General features: G+C 46.3%; 1 protein-coding gene across 5 annotated transcripts; it reads left to right on the plus strand.

Moving 5' to 3' along the window:
• Window positions 1-917: 917 nt before the first annotated feature.
• On the plus strand, window positions 918-26,581 carry BPGM (bisphosphoglycerate mutase). 5 transcript variants are annotated; one of them, XR_010561711.1, is made up of 5 exons: window positions 918-1,017; window positions 5,229-5,324; window positions 7,948-8,599; window positions 22,496-22,731; window positions 25,264-26,581. XR_010561711.1 is itself a non-coding variant. In XM_065411905.1 (5 exons), the coding sequence occupies exons 4-5, from the start codon at window positions 7,999-8,001 to the stop codon at window positions 22,675-22,677; spliced, it is 783 nt and encodes a 260-aa protein (XP_065267977.1). In that variant the 5' UTR covers window positions 918-1,017; window positions 3,435-3,523; window positions 5,229-5,324; window positions 7,948-7,998; the 3' UTR covers window positions 22,678-26,581. The 5 variants fall into 5 exon arrangements, 4 of the variants coding, with proteins under 4 accessions (XP_065267977.1, XP_065267988.1, XP_065267969.1 ...); XM_065411905.1 differs by adding an exon at window positions 3,435-3,523 and having other exon boundaries at window positions 22,496-26,581; XM_065411916.1 differs by having other exon boundaries at window positions 22,496-22,707.
• The last annotated feature ends 143 nt before the right edge of the window (window positions 26,582-26,724 follow it).

Raw genomic sequence — 26,724 nt, forward strand, 5'->3', positions numbered from 1 at the left:
CTATGCCCTTCTTTGCCCTCTGCTTTTGTGTGTCAGGCGCTTAGTTCTAGGAGGATATTTTTTGCTGCCGATCCTTCCTTTCTCTTTAGTAGGGGTGTCTGTGTATGTTTTTAAACCTGTGACTTGTTGCCAATATTTTACCAAGGATTCCCCACAAAAATCCCCCCCTTTGCCTGTGATAAACCCCTTGTACTGGGTAAGTATGCTTGCAGGGAGGAGGGGGTAAGAAACTGGGAAATCTTACTTGGGCTTCCTCTGTAAACAAAAGTTCTTTCTCCTAACCAAGGAAGGAGGCAACACAAAGAGAGATGAAGTGATTTTGCATTTGGTTCTTGAAAAATATGGGGAGCGTACTGAGCTGAATTTGTTTACTTTCAAACGTTGCAGGTGGGTGTATAGACACCTTGGCAGGGGCCCTGGAGCGATCCTCATCTTGGAAAGAGTTTGGAAAGTTCCTGATTCCTGATGCAATTTGGCATATTCCAAAAGCAAACAATGTGTTTTACAGAAATCGCTTTTGTGCCAGCCCGAGGGACAGGATGTGGCAAGCAGCTGCTGTACCAGCGTCCAGAGAGAGGGGGTGGCAATGGTTCCATCGCAGAGTGGGCAATCACCGCAACTCCCCACGTCACACGAGAGCAGAGCTTTCACAATGGGATCCCAAAGCTCCCGCCAGCAGCACGTCCCAGAAAACAAAACCCTGCTTGATCCCATAGCAGCCAGTAAACCAAATCCGATTGGCTTTCGATTACGTTTATCTGGTCCACCAGCCAATCAAACTCTCTTTTCTCCCACAGCATCACAGAAATTAGAGCCGGAAAAGACCGATTAGGTCACCTAGTCCAGCCCTAGGCCCGGCTCTGATAGGGAGTGGCCCGGCTATTTAATGAGTGACAGCTCAATACCCCGCTCACACGGGAGCTCTCTAGGAGCCGGTTTGAACCTGTTAGCGTGGGAGGCTGCCGGAAAGCTCTGCATTGATATTGCTGGGTGGTTTAACTCTTCGCTGTCTGCCAGGTAAAATTGTTTTGATTGGGGGAAGATTTAATTAACACAGCCAGCTAGAGAGGGATTGCACTGGTGAACCCCGAGGGGTGAACTGCTCATGCAGAGGGGATTTGCTGGCACAATCGAGGCTGGTGCAAATGCAACGTCCCCTCCATCCAGCTCCGCCAATGCACCTCCGTATTCCTGGGATCTTCGTGGTCCGAGCGGCTTGCCCCGAGCCGGCTCCCCATGCGGCATGCAGGCGAAGGGTGTGCTGGTGACGCCAGCCTGCGGGGAGGGAGGATGGCTTGTAGGTTCTCTCGACTTGTGATGGGAATCAGGATTTGAGGTCAGCTATACGCTGGCTCACTGAACAGAAGTGGTAATTCTTAGCGCTACTGATCTCTCTCTCTAGCCGCATGAAAGCCACTTGGGACAACTTAATTTCCTCCAGGGCTGTTACTACCCTGTTTGTTTGTTTGCACAGCTCACATTTCTGATTTGTAAAAAACAATGTAAATGATTGGGCAGGGGGGATTGGTGCTTGGAAAATAGCATTTTTAAAAAGTTACTAAATGAGCAATCTCTGAGGTGCTGTTCAGTAACGCCTTTATGAATGGGGAGTGTTTTCAAAAGAAACAGATATGCCATTCAGAACCTTTTTTCAGAGGTGCTCAGAGCCATAATGTCATCTGGTCAGAGTGGGAGCTGCAGGTGCTCAGCACCTCTGGAAATCGGGCCTCGAGACAGCATTGTGTTCAAGGCTGTGCCAGTCTAAGATGTTGCCATGTACAATAGTTACCTTTCGCTTCATTGTGAGGCACAGCCAAATATGCTGTTCTACAGTAGGCCTGATCCTGCTGTCCTTATGAAGGCTAAAGTCCTTTGACTTCAGTGGGACTGGTGTGTGCGTCAGGTCTGCAGGTATGAGGCCAATGGGTGCAGTCTGGGGAATAAACAAAAGGTATCAGTAAAAATATTTGGGGGTGGGGGGGGAGGAATACATGTAAGGGCTATCTGAGAATGAAACCTGAGCATTTTGCAATGAGAACATCTTAACTAATCAAAGTGATGCTGAAAAGGTGGAGTGGGATGTGAAACCATCTATGAATACTTGAAAGGTGCAATATCCAAAGAGGAAAGAATCTATTTGGTGTGGCACTATAGGGTATCCATAGCTGGACATTATGAAGGGGGGAATTTTGAGTAGACATCAGGAATAATTTTATCAGAGATCCGTTATTGGGGAATATTCTCCTAGGGAAAGTGGTGGAAGCCCTATGACTTGAGTCACTTAAAACTTAACTGAAGAAAGCACTGGCCCTGTGGACGGGCAAAAGATAAAATTTTCAAAAGTGTCAAAGTCCTAGTCTCAAAAGTGACTTAGACTGAGATTTACAAGGTGCCTAAGGGGTTAGGTAGGTTTGGGCACCTAACTCACTTATACTGAAATTTTCAAAGGTGCATGAGTGAGTTATATGCCCAAATCCACCTAACTCCTTTGACTGGGATTTACAAGGTGCCTAACTGCCTAAATCACTTTTGAAAGTAGGATTTAAGCTCCCTTTGTCACTTAGGTACATTTTGTTAAATCATCCAAGGTAACATTTTTCAAGTCTTCCCTTCCCCCCCTGGCCTCCCCCCCCCCCCCCCCGTCTCTGACTTTTGACTGTCAATCCTGAAGCTTTCAAATTCAGCTACTTTTAAAAAATATTTTAATTCTGATTAAAAGATCACCCAGTTAACTGACTCTGAAAAGTGCATAACTTCACTTGTGACAAATGGTAGTGTTGTGTATTTAGATACTAAATCTACCTATGTGCTTACAGAAATACAGAACTGATCTGAAAATATCGGAAAAGTCCACTGTGGCTTAATAGAGACTGCGTTATTTTGTGTTGGTATCTGTTCATAGGAAGTAATGCAGTGGCCTTTTAAAATAAGGGAATAAGGAGAGAGCACAGTTTTGGAAAGATTAAAAATGCAGTTTAATGTTGTTTGTTTCAAATAGAGGGCCTGATTCACCTTTGTCCTTCACCTTGTGTTAAGTGTGTCTAAAATGGTACCAAATCAGAATGGCAACAGTGATGAGCCCATTTGACTCAAATGTGTTCAAATCTCTGCAGTGAGAGAACTGTGCAAAATGCATGTTTGCCTGTTATGTAGGCAAAATCCTGTATTTGTTCATGTAATCCAGATAACTGCAGGTGCAGAATACTTCCTGAGCAAGCACAATTACCTGACTTTCTCTAACCAGTGCAGAGTTTTGTCTCCACCACTGATGAGTATGAGTACTCTGCAATGCACAAACCGTTGACTTTTAGTCTCTTTATAGCATCTGGGATATTTTGCATGTGAGTGGTTTCTAAATAAGCAGCATGTAGCTGGGCACAGAGGCAGCTGATCTTTTCTCCACTTTGTCATTTCCCCAATCTCCTTCCCTACAGGTGACGTTGCCTACTTCACCCAGGGAGACCGGGTCAGTGTCTCCCAGAGAAGAAGCCAATCAGTAACTTCCATCTGTCTGAACCCACATGTAAGGATGTCAGGGATCTTGCTTTAGAGAGCTAGAGTCCTCAATTTCTTGCTCAGCCCCAGGAGGTGGGGTTCAGAGGCTTGGTTTTTGGTTCCTCTTTTTCCTTCACTTCCCATATAGACAGGTTTCAGAGTAGCAGCCGTGTTAGTCTGTATCCTCAAAAATAACAGGAGTACTTGTGGCACCTTAGAGACGAACAAATTTATTAGAGCATAAGCTTTCGTGGGCTACAACCCACTTAAGAAGTGGGTTGTAGCCCACGAAAGCTTATGCTCTAATAAATTTGTTCGTCTCTAAGGTGCCACAAGTACTCCTGTTATTCCCATATAGAGGTTTCTTCCAATTATGAATTGTTGATTGTTCCTCTGTTATCTTGTCTCTACATTCTATCCCTTTCTATTCTTGCTGCTATAACTTTGCTTCATTCCATGGTCGCTTCTGATCTCTAGTACTGTAACCTCCTGCTCCTGCTCTGCACCTCTTTCCCTCATCTCCCTCCAGGCTACAGCTACATGACTCCCAAGATCATATTTATTTTCACTGCTCCGGCCACATCACTTCTCTTCTCAGATCTTTCACTAGCTTCTGTTCTTCAGCACTAAGTTCAAGCTTCTCAGATCTGATTCCCCACTCTTGTCACAGCTGTTTTAGTCCAGTGTAACTTCATTGGCTTCACTGTGTGTAGCCGAGTGGAACAACAAACCTCTCATCTGTAAGATACAGCTCCATCCTTACATCTACACCCTAATATAATTCTCCTCCCGACCCCAATTGCTGCTTAAACTCCTCCACATCTCCTAACGAGCCTCTTCTCCCCTTGCGCTGGGCTTTGTGCCTTCTACCATGCCGCCCTCTTCACTTGGGACAGGCTCCACATGTGTCCAACCCATTTCTTCAATGAAGTCTTTCTACATTGGCAATATCCCCTTTATTGTTATTGTTTCCTACCTGTATCCTATTCGTCTGTAAGCTCTTCAAGACAGAGACTGTGCTGCCTAAACAAGTCTCTGGAGAAGTGGGGTTAGTGGCTTCTTGGAATATCTGGGAGGCAAGCAGATTTCTCTCTTCTGAAGTGCCCGATCTGTAACATGCTCAGCTGGGAGGTGATTCCCAACCCAGGCTGACAGATTTACACTAGCTCAGCTCAAGCAAGCATGCTAAAATAGGAGTGTGGATGTTGCGGCACTGGTGAAGGCTTGGGCTAATTACCAAAACTCAGATCCAGGAGATTGTGTGGGACTGAACTTGGGTAGCTAGCCTGACTGTAATATCCACAGTGCTATTCTTGACACACTGTCTCAAGCGGAGCTAGTGTGAGTCTGTTTGCCTGGTCTGGGAGGCACGCGCCCAGCTGCCATGTAGACGTACCCAAAGAGGCAGGGTTGGTGACTCACTTTGTTGACAGCGTTGGCATGACTATCTATCGGTGTAGTTCCTTCCTGTGGCAAGGGAGGTCTAGGTTGGACATTAGGAAAAAGTTCCTAACTGTCAGGGTGGTTAAACACTGGAATAAATTGCCTAGGGAGGTTGTGGAATCTCCATCTCTGGAGATATTTAAGAGTAGGTTAGATAAATGTCTATCAGGGATGGTCTAGACAGTATTTGGTCCTGCCATGTGGGCAGGGGACTGGACTCGATGACCTCTCGAAGTTCCTTCCAGTCCTAGAATCTATGAAGACTCTAACTGCCTTTTCTTTTCCTGCAGATAGCTTCATACTGAGGCCATGATGTTCTTTTGACAGCAGCTCAAGTCTCTGTGCCTGGGGGTTTGTGCCAGTGGAATGCATTTGCAATAGTTCAGGTGAGGACAATTACTTCTATATGTCACTCTAGTTTTTTAGCTAATTATTTCGGTATTGTGCTGATATTTAAGGAAACCTATTTCTGCCCCTCCCCTCTAAATATAATTACGAGAATAGTGGTCCAAATCTTGTATATAATTGTACTGAAGTCCATAGTTACGCCCAAGACGAATTTACCTCTGGGTGGGTCCTTTTTTCCTCTATCCCTAGGTGACTTGCGTTGGGCTCCCGTGATGCCCAGTTCAGAACTTATGTAAGAGGGTGCAACTTTCTTGCCTTTCTGGTCACATCAGGTCTGAATTTGGACTTGTAAATCCGTTGATCAGTTCCTGTGGATGATACAATCCTTTGATCTCGACAATAAACGTTCAGTATCTAGACAATGAACCTTCTTTATAAACTGTGGGCCCTTTATGAGGTTATAGTGCTATAGGAACTTGCATGCTATTTTGTTGTGGGCAGCATATTTTTAAAGTCTCCGTGGGAGGAGACCACTGAAAGGGAAGCACTTTTTTTTTTTTTTTTTTTTTCTCTTTCCTCCAGAGGGAGAAATGCTTTGTGGCATTTTTTTCTTAGAACCCTGGGCTCTCAAAGAGATGGCTTAATACTGTAAGCATCTTGCTTGCAATTTATGGAGTCACAAGCTTCAATCCCATCAGGGTTGACTTGAACTTCCTGTAGTACACACCTGATTTCTATGAATTTAGGGTGTGTGTGGAGTAGGACACGTGTTGATGAGATTCAGAACTAAGTTCTCCTGATTCTCCATGGAGACTAAAGATCTGTGGCCCTTTTCTGTAAGAGCAGCTGTTTTACTCTGTGGCCTTCATCTTTGTTTTCCCCTCCCACTTGTCCACCTGGTTTCCATTCTTTGTTGAAGAGGTCTGCAGGTTTCCTGTAAAATGCTTTGGGACCCTGTGGCAGCCTGCCTGGAGCCGAATGGCCTATGCCATGAGCTTGGCATCAAATAGTGGGTTACTACTGAGGAGCACCTCTCCTGTGGCAGCCTCACCAGCACCCTCCCTGAGAGGGAGCAGGCAAGCCGCCTTCACTGGCTTGCTGGCTCCCAATTGGTCAGTGTCTCCTCCTGGCTCTTCTAGGCCCCCACAGCAACTAGTTTTGTTGGTAGCCTGGCCTGTGTGGGTTTTCCTTGAGCTGAGGTGTCTGGATGCTGATGTCTTCAGCCGGGTGCAGAGAGAGTCCGATAGACCCCATCGCAGATGCTTTGTAAGTGTAAGGTAAAATTGTAAGATCTTTAGGACAGGGACTTTCTTGTTCTGTTTGTACAGCACCTAGCACAGTGAGGTCCTGATCCATGACTGGGGCTTGTAGCTGCTATAGCAATACAAATAGTAACCAAACCGAAATGTGTAGCTGGAAGAAGTGCTTCATGGTACCATTGTGTTATGTCTGTACACTTTGTTCCATGGTGATGGTTGAGAATTCTAGCACACCGTTCAGTGTGATCACACTGTTGTAGTCAGCAGCATCAAAACACTGATTCCATTCGATAATTTAGCCCCTCTGAATAGCTGCTGAAGACCTAGTCTGCAAAGCTGATATGTTTTGTGCTGTTCAGAAGGCAGTGGAATGCATGGTCCCTGGCCCACACCATTCATAATGTAAGACCAAAAATGGCTGGAGACTTTTGGGGTTCCCAGCTTGAGAGACTTAAGGGCTGAGCCCCCAAAATTCCAGTCAGTGTTCATGGAAGTTGCAGATGTTCAGCACCTCTGAAAATCAGGTCCCAGGTATCTCAAGCTGGGCACCCAAAAAATCTGTGGCCACTCTGGAAAATGTTAGCCTAACAGCCCAATCCATCTCCCACTGAAGATAATAGACTCCTGTTTGATGAGGCAACAGATAAACAAAAAGAAAATGTGCTGTGCTTTGATAGCTTTCCTCTGGATGTTGTTGTTAAAAATCAATAACCCCAAATTTGCCCAATGCTGTACAAGAAATGAAAGGGCTATGGTCCCTGCATGAACATCTTGCAGTCTAATCCATGGACACAAAGGAAATGAGATTTCCTTGGAAATCAAGAGGAAGGAATAACCAGAGTGTCTTCCGTGGGCTCTTTTTTTATTTTTATTTATTTCTATTTATATATGCTCACTAGTTATGTGCATCCTAGAATGGCCTTAATAAGGCGCTCAACTGCCAAGAATGTGGCTGGATGAGTGGGATGGGGAGTGTGTTTCATGTGTAAGGGGAGTTGTGGACAAAGTTACAGGAATGGGAGGAGAGTGAACATAGACTGGCATAATGGTCAGAATGAAGGTTGTCTGGGGAACTGTGACGAAACACGATTAGATCTGTAGACCAAGGTTGCACTATATAAGGACTTGAGGGAAGTCTGCATGTCAGATCTGACATGCAATCTCTGCTGCTTTAACAGTATGACCTAAGTGGGCTAAAAATTACAAGTTGGGTGGAAGAAGTGAACTCTAAGGGAAGGTGGTGGTCACTTGTTATGTAGCGGGGAAGAAAGGAATGCAAAGGCTAGCAATCGGCACAGAGGACACCCAAGAACTTCCTTCAGTGGACACAACACTTAAAGTACATACAACTTAATTTTACTTTACTCTCTAGTGACATACTCCTTTCATATCTCTTGTCTAGATGGATCACCATTAAATACTAGACTATAAGCTGAGTGAAGTCAGAATCAAAATGAATAAGTGCAAACTTGTTCTGTTAAGACACGGGGAAGGAGCCTGGAACAAAGAAAACCGCTTTTGCAGCTGGGTGGATCAGAAGCTGAGCAGCGATGGGATAAAGGAAGCTCGGAACTGTGGGAAACACCTCAAAGCACTAGGTTTTCAGTTTGACCAGGTGTTTACATCCATCCTAAGCCGTTCTATTCAGACTGCTTGGCTGGTGTTAGAAGAGATGGGGCAAGAATGGGTTCCCACCCAAAGTTCGTGGCGTCTGAATGAACGCCACTACGGTGCACTGATAGGTCTCAACAGAGCCGAAATGGCGCTGAACCATGGTGAAGAGCAAGTGAAAATATGGAGAAGAAGCTATGATGTTGCTCCACCTCCCATAACTGAATCTCATCCTTACTACAAAGAGATCTATAATGATCGCAGATATAAATGCTGTGATGTGTCGCAGGACAAACTCCCAACGGCTGAAAGCTTAAAAGAAGTTCTGGAGAGACTCCTTCCCTATTGGAATGAAAAGATAGCACCAGAACTGAAAAGCGGCAAAATGGTCCTCATATCTGCTCATGGAAACAGCACTAGGGCACTGCTCAAGCATCTGGAAGGTAAAGATCTTCACAATCTTTCTGCTTTAGTAGTAACAGTAACTAGGCTTCTGTTTGTTTAAAAAGTTGTCTTGTATGCTGATCCAACCCTTTTTTTGCATTTGATACATAGAGCCAGTTTTGCCACACTTGCAGCAGTACACTGACTTAAATGGCAAGCAGCATTTGAACCCATAAGATCGTTCCATAAAACAATGTAAGAGCTTTAATATCTGGTGTCAAAGGACAAAATAATAGATTGGTCTCTTGAACAAAAATCAGATGGGAGGAAGGCAGTGCCACACAATTAGTCTGCTTTATTTCTTCATCTTTTAAGAGATTAGATTTACACCAGTGTAAAAAAGAGGAGTAACCAATCCAGCTTCGGTAGAGTTAATAGACACCAATGTGACCAAGATCAGAATCTGGCCCTGTTTTGTTTTGTTTTTCCCCTCCGTCTCCTATTTTACTGTGATGATTGATACAAACAGATTTTATACTCTGTTTTTCCACTCACCATATCATTAAAGTGCCTGGCTATAAGTGTGTGAGGGGAATACTTATCTGTTACTGTGATGTAGATCTTCTTTTAAGAGTAATTGCTTGCGAAACATCACTGATAAGTCACGGTTGTATTGACCTACTGTGTCAGGTAGATGCTTGTTAAAACATTCATCTATACATATACTATCCTTTCACAGTGAACAGCTAAACTTGCATTCCTGGACCTTGCAAAGGCTTGCTGATTCCTTTAGGGACTGAGGGGGTGTGAGCTGGGATAGACCAGGGCCAATTTTGGGACAGGCTTTTTTTATACAGATATGGGTCCAAGTTTAGGTCCTCCATAAATTAGCACAATCCACCTTCTAGTTCTTCAGTTACGGATGTAGGTCCTGGTCACAGTATGACCTTTTTTTTTTTTTTTTTTTTAAACCATGGTTTTTGTAATCTGCTAGAGGTGTAGTCACCTCTGCTGGTTGCAAGTAGATAGAAGTGCTGTATAACACTGGCTTGTATCATCAAACCCATGTTTGTGCATCTGCACCTACTGCACTGCCCAACATCATTTTCTTTCTGGCACAGTCTGGGCAAGTATTGTTCTCTGCACACTTTGGTGAGACATACACCTAGAGTGGTATGCAGAGAGCAGGGAGTGTATTCTGGAATGTACTTCACAGAGCTGGGAAGAAGATTGCTAAACCAGTTATAGTCGCATGGTATGGATGTCTTGTGCCCACAAAAAAAAGTGCACTGAATCAATTATAGGAAAACCGCTATGTGCCAGCCAAGCACCCTGGCAAGGGGGATACACCACTAGCTGAGCACAGTTTCTCTGTAACCTTTTTAACCACTTTGTGTGCAGACACAAACCATGTTCAGAGCCAGCTATGTCCGTGACTAACCCTACAGGGTATAGCAGGGGTCTCAAACTCAGATGACCACGAGGGCCACATGAGGACTAGTACATTGGCCCGAGGGCTGCATTTACTGACACCTCCCCCACGCCGCCCTTGGCCCCACCCCACTCCACCCCTTCCATGAGGCCCCGCCCTGGCCCCACCTCTTCCCACCCCTTCCCTGCCCCCATTCCAACCCCTTCCCCAAAATCCCCACCCCAACTCCACCCCCTCCCTGCCCCCAGGGGGTACAGGAGGGGTGTGGTGGTGGCGGGGGCTCAGGGCAGGGAGTTGGGGTGTGGGGTGCAGGAGGGGTGTGGCAGGGGGTCAGGGTGCAGCAGGGGGCTCAGGGCAGGGGGTTGGGTGTGGGGTGCAGCAGGGGGCTCAGGGCAGGGGGTTGGGGTGCAGGGTGCACCAGGGGGCTCAGGGCAGGGGGTCGGGGTGCAGCAGGGGGCTCAGGGCAGGGGGTTGGGGTGCAGGGTGCGGCAGGGGTTTCAGGGCAGGGAGTCAGGGTGCAGCAGGGGGCTCGGGGCAGGGGGTTCAGCTGCAGGAGAAGTTCGGGGGGGCGGGCTCGGGCCCGCCGCGCACTGGGGGCAGGGCAGGCAGCCATCGCACCGGGAAGCCGATGGAATCTGGGGAAGGAGGGGGCGCAGGGTTGTGTGTGGTTGTTGCTTCAGGCACCACCCCTAGCAGCTCCCATTGGCCATGGTTCCCCGTTCCTGGCTAATGGGAGCTGCTGGGGGTGGTGCCTGAAGCAACAGCCACACACACCCCTGCGCCCCTCCTTCCCCAGGTTCCGGCTGCTTCCCGGAGCAGCTCAGGGGCAGGGCAGGCAGGCAGGGAGCCTGCCCTGCCCCCGGTGCGTGTCCGGTCGGAGCCGCTCTAGGTAAACGCTGGGGGAGGGCGGGGGGCTGGGAGGAGCTCGCGGGCCGCAGAAAATAACCCCGCGGGCCGTGTGTTTGAGACCCCTGGACTATAGAATGAGTTTGTAACCAGAGACTCTCCTGCACCAAGATCCACTTGGTGCAGGTGTGGGAGGGGAGTTAGAGCTGGTTCCAGCTCCCTGATTCTGAAGCTGCAGCTGTCCAATCCTCAGCATAAGTTAGAGCAGTCCCTAGGCTACTCTAAGCATAAATCAGCTGTGTATGGTCCCTAAGGAACTATATATACTACAGCCGAGCAGAGTTGCACCCCTCTGGCCACACCCCGACATGCCACCTTCTCTTCCGATCTAATACTCAATCTATACTTGAGCAAAACTCCCATTGAAGTTAAATGTGGCCATGGAGGAGGCCTTACCCTCTGAGGTGCTGACCCTTTCCTGAAAGGTGTTGAGCCCCTTGCTCCCACTGGCTGGAGTCCCGCCTGAGTAGATCCTGATTCTGCTGTCTTTTAAGTCGCAGATGAATTTGTGTGGCCCAACACTTTTGAGTGGTCACAGTCTTTTTGGGTGACCAACTTGGGATATCTTGGCTCTGACTCTTTTCAGAGGTTCTGAACACCTGCGGTTCCCATTAACTCAGCTGGAGTTGTGGGTTCTTGGCACATCCGAAAATCAGGCTCATGATGTCTGAACCTGGGTATTAAAAATTCGTGACCACTTCTGAATGTTTTGGTTATACTGACTGCTTTATCTTTTGAGACTACAGCTGAATATACCTTGATTTAAGCCAAGAGGCTTTGAACGGAAGTAAGTACTAACAGATTTTCCTTTCTTAGGTTAAGACAGGTAAAATAACACCTAGTTAATCATTTCAGAGAAACTTTCAGCAAAAGACTTTCCTAAAGAGGTTTCACTGACTCCTTTAAAAAGATCTTTGAAACACAGCTGCTTCTAAATCCAGGCCAAGTAATTCCTTGGACATGAACATTGCCCTCATTATGGTTAATTACAACAAAGCTTGAAAGGCTCAGGCTTGCTAACCACATTTACACCCCACCCCCCCCCCCCAAAAAAAAAAAAAAAAAAACCTGCTCTGGAGCCGCCGACTTTCCTGGCTGACAAGGCTTTGATTGTGTGTGTTCGGTGGTAGGAATGGATTTAAGCAGGATGTGTTGAAATGCCTGAAAGATCTGTCATGATTTCCATGGAAGATGGTTTTTAAACAAAAACAGCCAAGCAATTCTGCTGAAAACAATATTTAACACAGATTGGGGGACGGGGACACACACACACACACACACACACACACACACACACACACACACACACACACACACACACACACACACACACACACACACTCCTCTTCTCCCCCTTCCTCCATGCATTTGGAGGTGAAACAAACTCCTGCGCAGAGCAATGATTAGTGTTTACGTGATGCATAGTTCCTCAGCACAGGAGTGAATTTCACCCAAACTAAACTGTTTAAAAGCTCTCCTTCCTACAGCATCAACTCTTCAATAACTACTTCAGGCCCAGTTTCATCCTCCGTGTAATTCTCCTGAAGTCAGGGACAGATAAATATGGTTCTGTGCTTTGTGTGATCCTGCCCATTAATGCAAATTGGGATATAAAATTGTCCTCCCTAGGAGCATGTGCTGTTTGTGCCCTATTCAGATAATTTGTGATGGTGGTAGATGCCTTTAGAACTACTTAAGGGAGATTTCCCGATGCTCAGAGTGCAGCTAGGTATCCGGCTCCCATTGAATGTCAAGAAGTCTTAGGTGTCCAACTTCTATTTATGCTTTTGAAAAATCTTCCCCTTAAGTTCCTTTTTCCCCTCTCTGTTTTGTGTTTGCTGGTTGAAGCCTCTTGCAGCACCCTGGCTGCCTGTAACTGTGTATATCTACATTATGGTTTTGAGAGAAGGGGGAAATAAACACATGTGATCTGGACATGACGCATGTCCTTTTCATTAATTTCTATTTTTAAGGGCCAGATATGGTGAGGCTAAGATTTAGTAGCACTACAGCAGTCTGACTTCAAAGGCTGGATTCCCTTCATTGCTTAAGTGTGACGCTGGGGTGCACACAGGCAATCCCCTTAAATACTTCCGCAAAGGAACCTGCTGCATTTTTTTCTGGTAACTGGGTCTTCAGACTTTGAGGACCTTCTATAAGAGCCCCCACCATGGAAACGCTCCCAGGTGTAGTGCTTACTACTGTGAGTGGTGTTACAGTATAATTTCAAGGGGACAATTTGCAGAGGGATTTGTGGAAAAGAGACTGCAGCCCCAGGCTGTTAGCTTTGCCGTGCAAGCCTTACATAAGGAACCTTCTACATCCCTTCCCAGCCAACACTCTTTCCTCCCTGTGGGCCCACTAAGTGCTCCTTCTGGATACAGGTACTGCAGGAGCAACTGAGTTTCCCTTCCATGAGGATGAGGGGAGAGCCACATATGCTTCTGGGAGGCATTGTTCTCTGCTTCGCTCCCCCACTGAAATGCAACCTCCTCTGGGGTAAAACCCAGTCGCTGTTTAACAGTACTGTGCAATTGTCAGGACAGGCAATGTAGAAAAAAATACTGTATCCTGTTGAAACTGCAGGCATACACAAAGCGGGCTGGGTTGCCCATTGTCAGACTGGGCCAGGAAAATCAAGCTCTTGGGCTGGGCTGTCACCAGGAGAGGACAGCGACTTACCAGAGTCTGAAGCAGTGCTTCTCAATTGGCAGGCAGGGAGCGTAGCACCTTCCTTTGTTTTCTTCCATGCTCAGGACATGATGCTAATGGGGCTGAAATGTACATGCAGGAAGGGCACATGTGCAGGGAATGATCTGTGTGTGAACCCTGGCGTGACAGAGTGCTGGAGACTAACAAGTGATCCAGTCCTCTGATCACTTAGGGTATGTCTACACAGCAAAGAAAAACCCAGGCCTGGCCCATGCCAGCCAACTCAGGCTTACAGGACTCAGGGACTGTTTCTTGCTGTGTAGACTTCCAGGCTCAGGCTTGAGCCTGGGCTCTAGGACTTGGCAGAGTGGGAGGGTCCCAGAACTTGGGCTTTAGACTTCTGGGCTCAGGCTACACAGCAATGGAACGGCCTTGCCGCGTGAGCACCATGAGCCTGAATTTGCTGGCATGGGCTAGCGATGCGTTTTTCTTTGCTGTGTAGATGTACCCCTAGGCACCATAAGTTCCTCTGGAGAACGTGATTAATTGGGGAATGTGATTAATTAGCTGATCAGTCTGGGGACTGATGAACCAATTAACCATCAGCTGAGTGGGAGGTGGAGGGAAATGACTGGGTTAGGAGAGCTCATTATGCTCTGAGATCCCAAGGGAAGCGATCTGTTTCTCCACCTCTGTGGGAAAGGGTGAGAAACCACTGTAAATACTTTCCTGCACAAGATGTATTCAGGTTGGTGAGACAATAAATAATGTGAAGGTGCTATGCACTGGAGAGTCTGAGTGGCTTCTGGGCATCAGAGTGTGAGGACAGAGCATGCCCTCTTACACCTCTTGGCAATAAGTCTCATGGATTTATTTTTCTGGGCTCTCTTTTGTTCCTGAACTCCTGGGCTTGGCAATATTGCCAGATGCTAGCTGTGGATTGCTATGTTGGGCTGTGTCAATGCTCTGGGCCCCTCCCTAGCTAGCTTATAATTAATGTCATTGTTGGTCAATGGCAGATTGAGACTGCTTAAAGTTTGGCCTGCAGGAGAAAATTTTAGAGGCAGAATATAGTTCCCTTAAACAGGATTTTGCCAGGACATTGGCTTAACACCCCACCATGTGCTGGTACTATGATGGGTTCTTTGGTGTCTTGACCACGTATGGTGGTCAATGTCACAATCCATCTGAAAGGTAGCACTGCCATCCCAGCACAATGATAGGTCATGTCTTCCCTCAAAGCCTATACAAAAACAAATCTTATGGGTGATGGGAGTGAGACCTATTTCTAATACTCCTGGGGGAATTCTGCGCCACTGCACATGCACAGAATTTGTCCCCTGCAGATTTCTTTGCTTCCCTGCAGAAAAATGACTTTCTGACAGGGAAGCCACAAGAGTGGTCATGCGACCCTCCCCAGCAGTATGTTTCAGGTACCCAGGGCAGCTGGCAGAGAGGTAAATCACTGTGGGGCAGGGGGCGGGACTGGGGAAGACCTGGCTGGTGGCTCCTACCCTGTGCTGGGCTCAGCTGCTAGTCCCAGCTGGGCTGGAGAGGGTGGGACTTCCTCTTCCCCTGCACGGCATGTGGGGCTGTGTCAGACCCATGCTCAGATTTCTCCCCCGGCTCTAGGAGGCGCAAACTCTCCTTCTTCCCTCCCAGCTCCCCTGCTTCCTGCCCCCATTGCTCCTCAGCTGCAGGGGGAGGGATCCCTGTACAGGGAGCTGCTCCCCCATCCACCCAACCCCCATGCATTCAGACCCCCTCATACCCAGACTATCCTGCTGAGCCTTACTCTCCTCACTGCCCCCCCGACAAGCCCCACTCCCCCAGCATCTGGATCCCCCTGCAAAGTCCCATTACGGTTGCACCCAGAACCCCCCAACAAGCCCCTCTGCACCCAGATCCCCCAGGGAGCCACCTGTACCCAGATTGCCCCACACAACCTTCTCACCCCACACCTGGATCCCTCCACACTTGTTTCCAGTCTTGCTGAGCCTGCCTGCTCATACCTGATGCACCTGGCGCAGAGGGTCAGGGCCATGGGGTGTTTCTGAGGCAGGCCCAGTCCTTGCGCTGGGTCGGGGTTGGGTGCAGCCTCACCGCTGAGTCTGTGTCCCAAGGTGTGGGGAAAGCTGCACAGTGATCTCCCACCTCTGGGTGGCCAGTGGCCTTTGCTCCCCAATGCCATGCTGGAGCCTCCACATTTATTTGACAAATGCAATTTGCAGAATTTTAAAATATTTTATGCAGAATTTTTATTTTTTTGGCACGGAATGCCCTCATGAGTGTTCTATGTAACTTGCTACATTAATGTAAATGTCCTTCATTTTGCCTCCTCGGTTTCACTAAAGCAATCTGAGTACCATAAAGATTAGTAGCCAGATTCTGCTATTATACCTATGTAAATCCAGACTTTTTAATGGAGTTCTCGGTGTAATTAGGATCCAAATCTGGCCCTCTACATACTGCCAACAGGAATAATACATTGGAGCCTCATTTAATAATCTAAACATCCTTGGCCAAATTCTGCACTAGCCATTAATGGGGTTGCAACTGTCAGGGAATTTGATTAGTACTGTGCAAAATTCTGTACAGTCTGTCTCAAGAATCATGTCCCGAAGATGCAGTTTGGGTGCAAGCACTGCTTAATTGGGGCAGATATTTGGTGTGGCTGTTATGTTTTGTTTTGCTGTGACCATAGAGATGGAAGGAAAGGAAAAGCTTGTAAACAGTAAGACAATGACCTCATAGGGGTTCTGAAATACATAGGTTGCTTATTAAAAGCAGATGAGACAAGCTGGACTGACTCTTGAAAATGAGTCACTTTAGAAAGCCAATGCAATCAGATGCCCATCTACAATGTTTTCCTAAGCAGAAATGTTTCAGAGCAGTAATTTGTATGGGTTACCCATTAAACAAAAGTTAGTGAAACTCCTGTTCCAATAGTGATTTCTGCTTATCCAGCAAGTGCTGTGTCCTTGTTCCCTTGCAGGGGGAATCCTCGGATGCCCCAATTAGGCAACCTTGTGTTGTCAGAGTGATGTAAAGGGTCTGGACCAGAGGCTGGAATCTGGCTCCAAGTGTGTCCTTAAGCCTGAAGGTGACATGTACTGCAAGGGGGTAAAGCTCTTTTATAGCAACAAACCTCAAACAAAGATTGTAGAAGGATAATGGCATAAGAAACCTTTGACACTTGTTCAGTCCGGTGGGTTTCAGTGGATCAAATTTGGTAGCATAAATAAATGTGCTTGGAAATTAGCTCTGATACAACATTGCAATAACTTATTAGACCACCTCTTTACAAAGTAGGGATCACTTACTTCACCTGCTCCTGAAATGGGTGCTGAAATGATGCCATCACTGAGGTGGAATGTGGTACCTGTTTAACAGAGTACAAAAACATCACACAACACTATGGGACAGGAAGTAGAGAACAGAATGCCCACTTGAAGCTTCAGGAGGAATTTTAGGTAGGCAGAATGCAATTATCTAGGTTGGACTCTCCCCAAGACACAAGTGCTGTGCTGTAGGATTGCAAGTAGGGATGTAAATACCATTTAAAAAGTTAACCGTTTAAGCAATAAAATATTTTTTAAATAGTTAACCGATTAAAGGGCCGGCTGGAGCTGCTCAGGCCAGCTGGCATGGGGGTTAACGGTTAAGGCGGATTAACTGGTAAGACTAATGCTTACTGGTTGCAAATTAGGGATGTAAAATGGTAAGTGACCATGAGTAGGCAAAATCTTACTCTTAAGACTCCTGAAAGACCACATCTCCAGTAACACGGTACCCACTAACACTGTGCTGGGACCCTGGCTTGGTATTAACTCTGAGGGATGAGTCCTACTTACTGAATCATAAGTATTATTTCCTGCAGCACCTAGGTATTCTTGGAGGGCCAGTGTTCAACTACTGACCTTATCTTACCCTGCTTAGATGGGGGGAGAGAGGATGGGATCTCAACATGGACTGGTATGGATGCAGAAGTGCAGTAAAAGGTCACTTGGCTTGTGTTACTGTGTGTGAAGTAACTGGATAGCAGCTTTAGCTGACACTTATGCTAGTCAGAGTGGCATGTTTCCAGTGTCTTGATTTCTGTTCAATGTCTTAGCCAGGCTGGCAGCTGGAAGTGCTCTTGGATTTTTATCTGTGCAGTTTTCAGCATGCAACTGAATGTGCTTAATAAATATCTTATTCTGAGTAAAAGGTTCCCATGTGCAAATACTCTCATTGTGGTAAAAGTAACCAAGCAGGTGTGAAGCGCCTCTCTTGAATTTCTTCCTTCTCTCCTCAACCTTCACCTCTCCCCTTTGGCTGTGATCTTGTCAGGTGGCAGCATAATCTAAACAAGCTGGGCATTTCTTAGGCTGTGGAGTAGACATAGCTTCTGTTGGCAAAACTTGTGTCCATTCAGGGGTGTGAATATTCCACCCACCTGAGTGTTGCAAGTTACACCGACATAAGCGCTTGTGTGCACAGGGAGAGCTGCTCCTGCTGACATAACTTCTGCTGCTCGCCGGAGGTGGGCTTTTTATGTTGACAAGCGCTCCTGTCAGCCTAGTGTGTCTTCACCAGATGCACTGTAGCTGTATCGGTACTGAATAATGGCTGAATTTTAGAGGGGGGGACACCGCAATTCTTCACTTGTATAAGGCCAAATTCGCTATGTCTGTAAGGAAGCCAGTTAATCTGCACATGTTTACATCGGGGTGAATTTGGTTTATAGATTATAAAGTGCTTAAGGATCCTTTAGGGTGAGTGCCATGTGAATTTTTGAAATCCATTAGCATTACAAACACAAAACCTTTGAATACAAGACACCATGTCCTACAGCCTTTATTTAAATGAAGAATACAGCAGCCCAGAGTTTCTGCATGGGAATTCTAAAAGTTTATTGATTGAAGTGTATGCTCTCGGAATATGGTAGTCTCTTTGAGGTTCTTGGAGCTGTTGGTTAAAATTCTTCTGTTCTCAGCCAGTGTCTTACTGTCTTACAGACTGACTTTGATCAGTTATAGGATAGTGAGTAAAGCTGTCAGAAACTTTGGTGCTTGCATTTTGCAAGGGTTTATACGAACATCTCTCCAGCTGCATACGTCCTCCTGAATTTTGGGGTTGAAACCCAAATCTGTCATTTGCAACAATAGTCTTGCTTCAGTTCACACTGAAACCACAAACTTAGAGTATATCAGGGCAAAATTATAAAATGAATGAGATTTGCTCATGAGATCTGTGAACTTTACTTTTTGTTTAGCGATTGTTTGTATTAAAGGAGCATACAGTTGTGGAGCGATATAAGTATCCTGTTAGGATTAATCTGCCATCCTGTTCCCATTGGCAAAGGAATTTTATTTGTTTAACTGCTCTGAAAGAAACAATGGAGAGCTTTAAATGAAGCTAAACCTTCTTTATTAAAGCAACTGATAGTTCAAGTTGTGATCAGTATTTTTCCTGCATTCATGATAACAGTGCTCCTATGAATGTCTTGACTGTTTATATGTTGGTGATTCCCTTCCACCTAATGTGAAAATCATTTGTCAATTTACCCCTTTGCTCTGTGAGAACGGTCTGTTTTCTTAGCTGCTCACCTGTACTTTGCCTCTTGTCCCTTTGTCCATTTGGCATGTTAGTCTGTTTAGAAAGTTGGTTGTGTTTATTTTCTGAACTTGCATTACTTCAGACTACCTAGCTTTCCAATTACAATCTGCTTCCATAATCCTCTTTCCTAAAGGGGAACCAAGACATTATCAACAACTTACTCTTGTGCACAGATTTTTGTGGGGAGGAAACGTATGTGTAGACATGGGGCAACATTTTCACAAGCACGTACATGATATACTTTGGCTCCTATATGATTAAGTAATGTCTACACTTGGAGCTGGAGGTGCAAATTTCCAGCTCTAAAAATAGCGAAAAACCACTAGTCCCTCCAACTGCTCACCCAGCTGTGGCTACACTCTGTCTTTTAATGCACTAGCTTGAGCAGAGCTAGCATGGGTATGTCTCCTGGAGCTGGAATTTACACCTTCCAGCCCAAGAGAGTGTAGCCACAAAGTCAAGGGGATTTAGGCTCCAAAATCACTCCGATGCTTTTGAAAATTTTACCCATTATGTAGAAACAACCTGCAATGACTCTCTGGCTACATTTAAATCCTGGTTTTCAGCTGTCTGTTTGGTGTGTGCGGGCCGGTGTGTGTTTTGGGAAGGAGGACTGATGGAGGGTTTTTTCTGGTGATTTATGTGACCAGTACAATACAGCTTTATTGTGTAGTCTATCTCATAGAATCTCTATCCCCAAAATGCTTTAGAATTAAAAACAGGTGGACTTCAATAAAAGTAGGAGAGAGAAATGGCCATCTTTTGTAGAGTCAACGAGGTGGAAAGAGGGGAAAACTGCTCCCAGATGGCGGCAGCTGCAGAAAAGACTTGTCACGGTTGTCTGTGGCAGTCAGCGCAAACACATGGAGACCGAAATAAGGCTCCCTTTACTCTAGCAATTTTCTCACTGTTGATCTGGCTGCAGTGGGAGCAGTAATGTCGGGAGGGCACAAGTGTTCTTACTACCATGTTGTCTAGGTCTGGCACAAAAGTCTGCGCCTGGCCTACACTAAAATTTTAGGATGACCCAGCTACAGTGCTCAGGGTGTGAAATCCCCACTCCTGATGGATGTAGTTAAGCTGACCTAACCCCAGGTAGAGACAACACTAGGTCGACAGAAGAATTCTTCCGTAGGCCTAGCTACTGCCTCTCAGGGAGGTGGATTACCTTTGCTGATGGGAGAACCCCTTCCCTTGGTGTCGGTAGTTTCTACACCAAAGCACTGCAGTGGCGCTGGTGCAGCTATGCTGCTGTAGCGTTTCAAGTGTAGACGAGCCCTGGTACTGGTAGCAGTGTGGTGGAGCTGTATCAGTGCTAGGCCAAGGGTATGTCTACAGCTGCACTGCTATCACACTTCACTGTAGATACAAGCAGTGCCTACTGGAGGGGTTCTCCCATCAGTGTAGATAATCTACCTCCCTGAGAGGCAGTAGCTAGGTCTATGGAAGAATTTTTCTGTCAGCCTAGTGCTGTCTGGGGTGGGGTGTGTGCGTGTGGTTGGGTTGGCTTAACTCCATCGCTCGGGGTGTGGATTTTTCACAGCCCTGGGAGATGTATCTATGCCAGTGTAAGTTCCCAGGGTAGATCTCTCCCTAATAGCGGGAGAATTAAGTCTGTCTTTCTAGACAAGGTTTATATGAGAAGCTGGAGCATTCAGGGTTTTAAAAACAAGGGGGGGGGGTAATCTTGAATAGTCCCTTCAAAGGGACTGACAAATTGGTTGTGTATCAGAGGTTGTTTCATACTGCAGTCGTGCCTTTGGGCACCAATTAAGGATCAGCGCCCTCCCCTGCTATGCACTGTGCAGACATGCCGTGGAAGGCAGGGGAGAGGGACGTCCCTGCCCAAAAGAGCCGCCTTCGAGAAAGATGTGTGTTCTGCAGGGAGATTTTCTTCCCTGCCTCACGTGGCCCAAAGGGAGAAGAAACTGATTTCATTTCCATTGCTGGGAATTCCCCTGTTGACATCCTGTTCAGGTCAGCCGAAACTGCGAACCACCGTGTTGCTGCTCTGCCTCAGTATGAGTGAGCTTAGCAGCAGCAAAGCTATGGATCAGCTCCCCGATGCACCAGCTTGTCTGCCTTGCCCAGCAAATTCTTCAGGATGCTGCCAGTCCACACCTTGCCATGCAGGTAACAATCAGTGAACCCCAGCTCCCAAGTTCCCCAGAGATGTCTCTCTGCAGTGTCCAGTCCCTCTCCCTGTACACTCACAAGAAGGTATTGTATTTGCTGCCTCCAAAGAGGGTCCATCAGCCTGTCAGGTGAGCTGGAGACATACATTGAAGTGAAGTGCAACAGCACTGTGAGAGGGCTTTGTAAGAAAACAAAAATAAGTTTATTAACAAAGAATATAGGTTTCAGTGATTTCAAGTAAGACTGAAAGAGGAAAGGTTACAAACAACAAAATATGATTTCTAGTGACTTAAAGCTTACTTCAGCAAGTTACAGTCTTTGTCTAAGTAGGTTTCTCACCTATACTCGGCCCCCCAGAGACTTTAGTCCCCTTGAGTGAAGGTTCCACCTTTCTCACATTTCAAGAACTCAGGCTCTTTGTGTCTCTCAGGTGATGGATGCCAAAATGGCTTTCTGTTCCTGCTTATATTTCCCAACAGCCATTGTCTCTGTTTCAAGAGGCAGGCGGGCTTCCTGGAGGTACAGCATCCCCTGTTGTGATCGTTAGTGGGAAATCTCTCCTGCACTTGCTAGTTTTGATGGCTTTGCTTACCTTCTGTGTAAGTGTACTTCCATTGTTTCTGGCCTCACCTTGCTCCGTTTCCACTGGAGATGCAGGCAAAACATTTCTTTGCCTAGGACAGGCTGGACTTATGCACTGTGTGCTGAACACACTTTAGGAACATAGTTCCAGCACATCTCTATAATTCCTTATACACCGCCTGCACATAAATCACACAATAATATTCATGCCCAGCTTCTTACCAGTTTGCATATGACATCCTACACAATGTGTCCAGCCTGATGTGAGTTAGGGTATGGTGTGCGCTTTGCCAGTTGGCATTGAGGGGCTCTCTGGGTCACAGAAGGGAAGTTCTCAGTGTGCATCTAGCTGGCTCCCATGCCACCCCTCCATGTCATGTTCCAGCTCACTGAGAGTCTCCTAGGGACTGTTGCCAGCTCTCATAGGTTAGCGCTAACCTGCACTGGGGCTAGGGTTGAGCCAGGCAGATAATCAAGAAGCCGTAACGGTCCCTGCACCTCAACTCCTTGCTTAGCTGAACAGATTGCTGCTGCAGCAGCGAATGTGGACCAACGTCTTTGGAGATACTTGGGGGCAATCTTAAGGCAGGAGGTTGCCTTGTGCTGCGTTTAACTGTGTGGCATTTTTTGTTCTCTCTTTTTGCAGGCATCTCCGATGAGGATATAGTTAATGTTACCCTCCCTACTGGCGTGCCTGTGCTCCTTGAACTCGATGAGAATCTGCGCCCTCTTAGCCGTCACCAGTTTCTGGGTGATCAAGAGGCTATCCAAGCTGCCATCAGAAAAGTGGAAGATCAAGGGAAAGTCAAACCTGTTGAGAAGAAATAATGCTTCCGGCTGCTGCCCCCACTCCCTTGTGTGTGTGGTAATAAGTAGTGCTTTGTGAGTGTTAAGTTGCACTTCGTAAGTTTGTTAATTTTTAAATATTAGGAGTGCTAGTTATGCATTAGGTTAGTACACCAGCCTTTCACCTTTGGAGACTAGAGTTCAAATCCCAGTGTGGGTTACAGGTGAAAAGGAGGTGGCTGATTTCATCCTAAGCAGTAGTAAGGACAACATAAAATTGCTATAGTCTGCCACAAATCTTTGCTCAAGAAAGGCCCAAGCCAGCAGTATGGTAGGGTATATTACAGGTCAGGATTAAGAAGTATTGACGGAGCTCTGTGAGGAAAGCTTGCACTGCAGAACACTTGGCTCCCAATAACATTTGAAGTCCCTCGCTTTCACAAGCACTAAATGCTCCCAGTTTGCAAAAAGTATTTGGTAGTAAAGTGCCAGTTAGATTGTTCTTTACTGGAAGACCTCTTAAGAAGCCTGCCCATGGCACTAGCGTATACATTACAGGCAGTTCTCTGGTCGTCTTATTGCTGTGCTTGAGAATGCACTTTTGCTAGCAGCTCTTTTTTGAAGCACAAAAAAGTATCTTGTGGCTTGACTCTTCCAAGGCTAGTTCTTGCTCCAGAAAAAGTGCAATCCTACTATCCACACAATGGAGTGGGGTGTGCTTGGAAGAAGTAGTCTCTCTATCGTTCCCCCTTTGCCTTACTTTCAAAAACAGTTTTTATGGGCTAAATTCTGCTAGGTTGCACCAGTGATAGGTGAAGGATGGCCCAGTGGTTGGGGCACTGGCCTGGGACGAGGGAAGCCCAGGTTCAACTCCCTACTCTGCCACAGACTTTTTTGTGTGTGACCTTGGACAGGTCACTTAGCCTCTCTGGGTACGTTGACACAGCCCACAGCAGCGAGCTTCTGGGTCAACAGACAGGCTCATGCTAGTGCTCTAAAAATAGCTCTGTAGACAGCACTTGGAAGGGGTGGCTTGGGCTCTGAAGCCTTGGGAGAGGGGTTAGAGTACTAGTGTGAGCCCCGCTAGATTGAGTCTGTCGACCCAGGCTGGGAAGCTTGCTTCTGCAGGCTGTGTAAACGTACCCATAGTGCCTCAGTTCCCATCTGTGGAAATGAGGCTCCCAGAGAGGAGACGGGCACCCTGTGATAAAACCACCCATTGAAATGACACTCCTGCTGCCAGGTTGTTCATGGGATATGTACACGTGCATGCAAACCTAGTGGAATTTCACTGTTGTAACTTAGCAGACGTTAGCCCTCAAAACACAGAACACAAAGGGGTTAGTGCATGAATAGAACTTCAGACTTGTCATGGACTTAGCCCTTAATTAGAACAGTAACCTGGATAGGTTTCAAGCACTTAACAGAATCTACAGGCTTGATCCAACTCCCATTAAAGTCACTGATAACACTGACTTGACTTGAATAGGGCCTGATCCAAACCTTTGAAATTCCCCACTTCCACCACTCTGTGGCGCTCCAGATAAGGGCTAGAGAGTGGTCTCCACTGAACTCTACAGACCTTTTTGCAAGCGAGATTACCACGGTGTTCCCAAAATTAACTCCTTGCAAGAGCAATACTGAAGAGATTGTAATGGTGAGTAGTGTGTGTATGTATGTGCAGTGCCACTCCAGGACATAAATACAGCTGTTTCATCATGTGATGTAAACATTAGAGAACATTAATATTTACTTCAGAGTTCGTTCCTGTGAACCTCTTATCACAACTACCTATTGCAGTGTGTGGTGTCTTAATTTCCTTTTTAAAAACAAAAACCAAAAAACCTCAACTTTGTGGTTGGTTTTTTTTACAGGTACTCTTGTCAGGAAATTCCATGTTATGAGGCTTTACTCTTGTTTCTCTTGCGCTGGTGTAAAACTGCTGTAGCTTAAATCTGAATCCATCCCAGTAACTGAACTTTTTCAATGGTCCCAGTTTTGCCCTCTGATGCACAGAGCTCCCACTGATTTCAATGGAAATTGCATGTGCCTATTTGAAGGCAGAATTTGGCCCTTTGTATATTCAGTGCAGCCAAGCTATGACTGCCGAGGGAACAACTGTGAATTCCCTGAGTGCAATGCCTGTAAAAATCTCACATGTAGCTGTTTGCAGTGAGTGGCTTGTTTAATTGGATTTTTATAGGTTCAAGAAAATAACCGCCTCCTGGCGAGTCGAGCAGCCTTGCACTTCTTTAGCGCTCTGACTTTCAGAGTGTAGTAGTAGCTTGTCACTAAAGCATGCTGATTGTAACAGACATATTGCTGGGTATCTTTCCTTGACATGAATGGCATTTGGACTCCTAGGTGTGTGTTTGTTTATATTGCACTAGCAAAAGGGGGCTGGTGGCAGTCTCTCCTGTTTTTAAGATAAAGTTTCTCTTTCTAAAATACGAAGTCACAGTTTACTTTAATCCTCAAATGTATTGTGCACTAGATGAGAACCTCTATGCAATCCCCTATACTTGTGACATTGATAAGCAACCTACAGCCTGGTGTATGGTTTTTTTTTTTTGTATATATTATTCATCTGTATATGGTGTTTGAGTCAAATGATCTCCTCCTCCACAGTAGCATCAATACGTTGGCTGCCGATCGGTGAACGTTCACTTTCCAGAGCCATACTGAAGAGCCCCATCACTAACATGGCTTTCTCTTTGGTGTGACAACTGACACTAGCACTGGTAAAGACGTTCATGAAGCAGCACTACCACAGACTTCAGCAGGAGTGGAGTCCCTCATCTGTATGGTTTGAGATGTACTTAGATGCCTGAACGTGGTGTGGGGGGAGTGAAAAGAAATATAGGTAATTTAGTATTTTTTGTAGAGAATAATTAGTATAGTTTTGCAACTAAGGCTACCAGCACCACATGCTGCTCTCCGCTATATACATGTAACTCCCATTGACCACACTGGGATTCATGGACATGTAGCTGAGGCCAGAGCATGGCTCTCAGCTGTTTACCATACTGCAATTCCAAAGCAGTGCAACGTAGGAATTTTTGGGAACTTGAGATGCTGCAGCTACAGTGTAACGCTCAGAATGCTGATCAATAAGCCAAACTGCGCAGGCGTTTCACATAACACAAAGGCAGGGCTAGATATCAGTGTCTCGTGCTCTCACGCAGAAGGGAAAGGAGCACTGATCTTAGGGACACCTGACCTTTAAGTAGACGGGTTGGAGGGAAAGTGCTGAGTAAATGTTCAGAAGCCCTAGGTTCAGCAGCCAGCCGAGTGGGGCAAATCAGAAATGGTTTCAAATGGAACTGGTTTTTTGCAATGCTCTGGTAGTGCAGCAGGAAGTTGGACTGCAGTTGTTGGGGCTGAGACTCTATTCGATGACAAAGCAGCTCACCACGGTTCAGTACTCATGCTCTTCTCCCTGCACTGGCAATGCTGCAGCAGACCGAGACCTTGATCTTCTCCTGGGGGCTATAAAATGCCCCTCAATAGGGAGCAGAATTGGAGGCCCAAGCCAGGAGTTTCTGAGCACTTACCAGCACTGGTCTCTTGGCATCACTTGTAACTATATTATTGACACACAATGAGGTGGGGAGGGGAGGTATACTTGAGGACAGAAGCCAGCATTCATGGGGAAGGGGGCCTTAGCTACAGGCTCTGTTATCTTACAGCAAAGGGATGGATGAGAAGCAGGCTGGTGACCCTTCTCGATCCATGATTAGAAGATGCATTTGCCCTTGATCTCGAGTCAGCTTCAGAGCTCTGGAAATACAGCATTTCCACAGCTGGCGACATAGGCATGGTTGGTTTGCTTATGTGTTTGAAATGTGTGGTTTGTTGTGTGATCCTGTTGAGAACACTTAAATATTTACTTGTAGAGCTGGCAAGTTCTTTAAAATTCAATAAACCACCTGAAATGCAACTTTAAAATGGTTTGTCTTCACCTTTTTTCCTTATTTGTCTGTTCTTCCCATAGATCTGAAAACAATGGGTTTTCGCAAGTTGACTTTGGCTATGTCTACACTAGCACTTTTGTCGGTGTAACTTGCGTCGCTCAGGGGTGTGAGAAAA

The sequence above is a fragment of the Emys orbicularis genome, chromosome 1 (assembly GCF_028017835.1).
Source record: "Emys orbicularis isolate rEmyOrb1 chromosome 1, rEmyOrb1.hap1, whole genome shotgun sequence".
NCBI lineage: Eukaryota > Metazoa > Chordata > Testudines > Emydidae > Emys > Emys orbicularis.